Source organism: Scylla paramamosain, chromosome 36 (assembly GCF_035594125.1).
Source record: "Scylla paramamosain isolate STU-SP2022 chromosome 36, ASM3559412v1, whole genome shotgun sequence".
Taxonomy (NCBI): domain Eukaryota; kingdom Metazoa; phylum Arthropoda; class Malacostraca; order Decapoda; family Portunidae; genus Scylla; species Scylla paramamosain.
The window spans coordinates 8,849,408-8,851,907 of NC_087186.1; the positions used below are offsets into that span (position 1 = coordinate 8,849,408).

The following is a 2,500-nucleotide window of genomic DNA, read 5'->3' on the forward strand; positions in this document are numbered from 1 at the left end:
GGAGAGAGAGAGAGAGAGAGAGAGAGAGAGAGAGAGAGAGAGAGAGAGAGAGAGAGAGAGAGAGAGAGAGAGAGAGAGAGAGAGAGAGAGAGAGAGAAAAGCCCACTGAGATGTCAGTCCCAGAACAGGGTCCAAAGTGGTAGTCAAAAATTGAAGGATAAGTGTCTTGAAACCTCCCTCTTCAAGAAATTCAAGTCATAGGAAGGTGGAAATACAGAAGCAGGCAGGGAGTTCCAGAGTTTACCGGAGAAAGGGATGAATGATTGAGAATGATGGTTAACTCTTGCATTAGAGAGGTGGACAGAATAGGGATGAGAGAAAGAAGAAAGTCTTGTGCAGTGAGGCAGGGAGGAGAGGAGGCATGCAGTTAACAAGATCAGAAGAGCAGTTAGTATGAAAATAGAGGTAGAAGATAGCTAGAGATGCAACATTGCAGCGATGAGAGAGAGGCTGAAGACAGTCAGTTAGAAGAGAAAAGTTGATGAGATGAAAAGCTTCTGATTTCACCCTGTCTAGAAGAGCGGTATGAGTGGAACCCCCCAGACATATGAAGTATACTCCATACATGGATAGATAAGGCCCTTGTACAGAGTTAGCAGGTGGGGGGGGGAGGGAGTGAGAAAAATTCCCAGAGACGTCTCAGAACGCCTAACTTTGTAGAAGCTGTTTTAGCTAGAGATAAGATGTGAAGCTTCCAGTTCAGATTATATGTAAAGGACAGACTGAGGATGCTCAGTGTAGAAGAGGGAAACAGTTGAGTGTCACTGAAGAAGAGGGGATAATTGTCTGGAAAGTTGTGTTGAGTTGATAGATGGAGGAATTGAATTTTTGAGGCATTGAACAATACCAAGTTTGCTCTGCCCCAATCAGAAATTTTAGAAAGATCAGAAGTCAGACATTCTGTGGCTTCCCTGCGTGAAATGTTTACTTCCTGAAGTGTTGGACATCTATGAAAAGACGTGGAAAAGTGCAGGGTGCTATCATCAGCGTACAAGTGGATAGGACAAGAAGTTTGGTTTAGAAGGTCATTGATGAATAATAAGAAGAGTGGGTGACAGCACAGAACCCTAAGGAACACCATCGTTGATAGATTTAGGAGAACAGTGAATGCCTACCACAGCAGAAAGGAAACTTGAGATGAAGTTACAAAGAGAAGGATAGAAGCCATAGGAGGCTTGTTTAGAAATCAAAGCTTTGTGCCAGACTCTACCAAAAGCTTTTGATATATCCAAGGCAACAGCAAAAGTTTCACCAAAATCTCTAAAAGAGGATGACCAGGACTCAGTAAGGAAAGTTAGGTCCATAAGCCTTCCAAGTTAAGCCTCATTTGACACACTAACATCTTACAATGACAAGGACAGGTCATCCTCATCTGACACACTAAGTACAGGTCACCCTAAGCTGACTCACTTTTGTAAGTCCCTATCTTTCACACATACAGTAAATTCATTCCTTAAATTCTGCTAAGGGACAAACAATTTGGTCCTTTCTTGCAAACCTGACTCCTAACCTGTCATATTTTAGTATCACCTTCCCAAGGTGTGACATGCAGATACTCAGGTGCGTTAAACACACTCACCTGAGCAATGGGAGGTGTGTTGACCAGGCACTGTATTCCTGCAGCCATGAAGCAAGTGTTACCCAAGTTGCGAAGGCCACAGATCCCACTAACTGCATTATCATCTGTAATGACACAGAGTACTTCAATTATACATTGCAAACAATATCAAGGAGTTCTGTGATATGGAACAAGTGGCATAGTACCTATAAAAAAAGGAACAAGAAACAGGGAATGAGAAAGAAATTAAGAGAAGAGGCATGATTAAGGAAATGAGGATAATAAACTAAGAGAAATGGGCAATAACACTGGAAAATGACAATGCAAAAGTAACAAACTCAGTAAAATAAATAATATGAATGGAGGACATAAAAAGAAAAAGAAAAAGTAAAAAGTTATGAGCATGAGGAGGTGGAACAGGAGGAGGAGGAGGGAGAAGGCTGATATTAAGCTCAGAGGCAGTGTAACAAAGCCTACTGCCAAAAGAAGGTTGAAGAAAGCATAATGAGGGAGAGAGACATGAAAGCCAACAGTAACTTTGAACTGCTAAAATCAACTATCCATTATGAACAAAGACATACACGAGCCCAAGAATGATAACTCATGAAAAAATCAACTAACAACACAAGTCCAGTACCTGTAACATCTCCATAGGACAAGATCTCTGGTTCATGGACAGGGCTGCTGAAACTGCCAGGCATCTGAGGACCATAGACAGGACCAACCCCAAAGTCCCCTGGCTCCAGTCCTGGCATCTCACTCAGCCCAGAGGAGTCTGCATCAGGCTGCTCATTGTTAAGCACTGAGTAACCTAGGCCAGGGTGGGAAGTGCCGTAGTGACTCCCTCCCGAGCTGTGGACAATGCAGTCTTGGATGAGTACTGCATGGTGAGGTATGGGAGATTACCTCACAATGTTATTTCTATGTGCAGAAAACACCAGG

At 42.8% G+C, this 2,500-nt stretch overlaps 1 protein-coding gene across 2 annotated transcripts in view; it reads right to left on the reverse strand.

Moving 5' to 3' along the window:
- LOC135090921 (uncharacterized) overlaps positions 1–2,500 on the reverse strand; it is a 17,211-nt gene that overhangs the window by 11,659 nt on the left and 3,052 nt on the right. For both annotated transcript variants that reach the window (XM_063988108.1, XM_063988110.1), the window contains exons 4-5: positions 2,196–2,410; positions 1,580–1,683 (exon numbers count right to left, since the gene is read on the reverse strand). In XM_063988108.1, the coding sequence (XP_063844178.1) occupies positions 1,580–1,683; positions 2,196–2,410 (319 nt within the window). The remainder of the gene's footprint in view (positions 1–1,579; positions 1,684–2,195; positions 2,411–2,500) is intronic.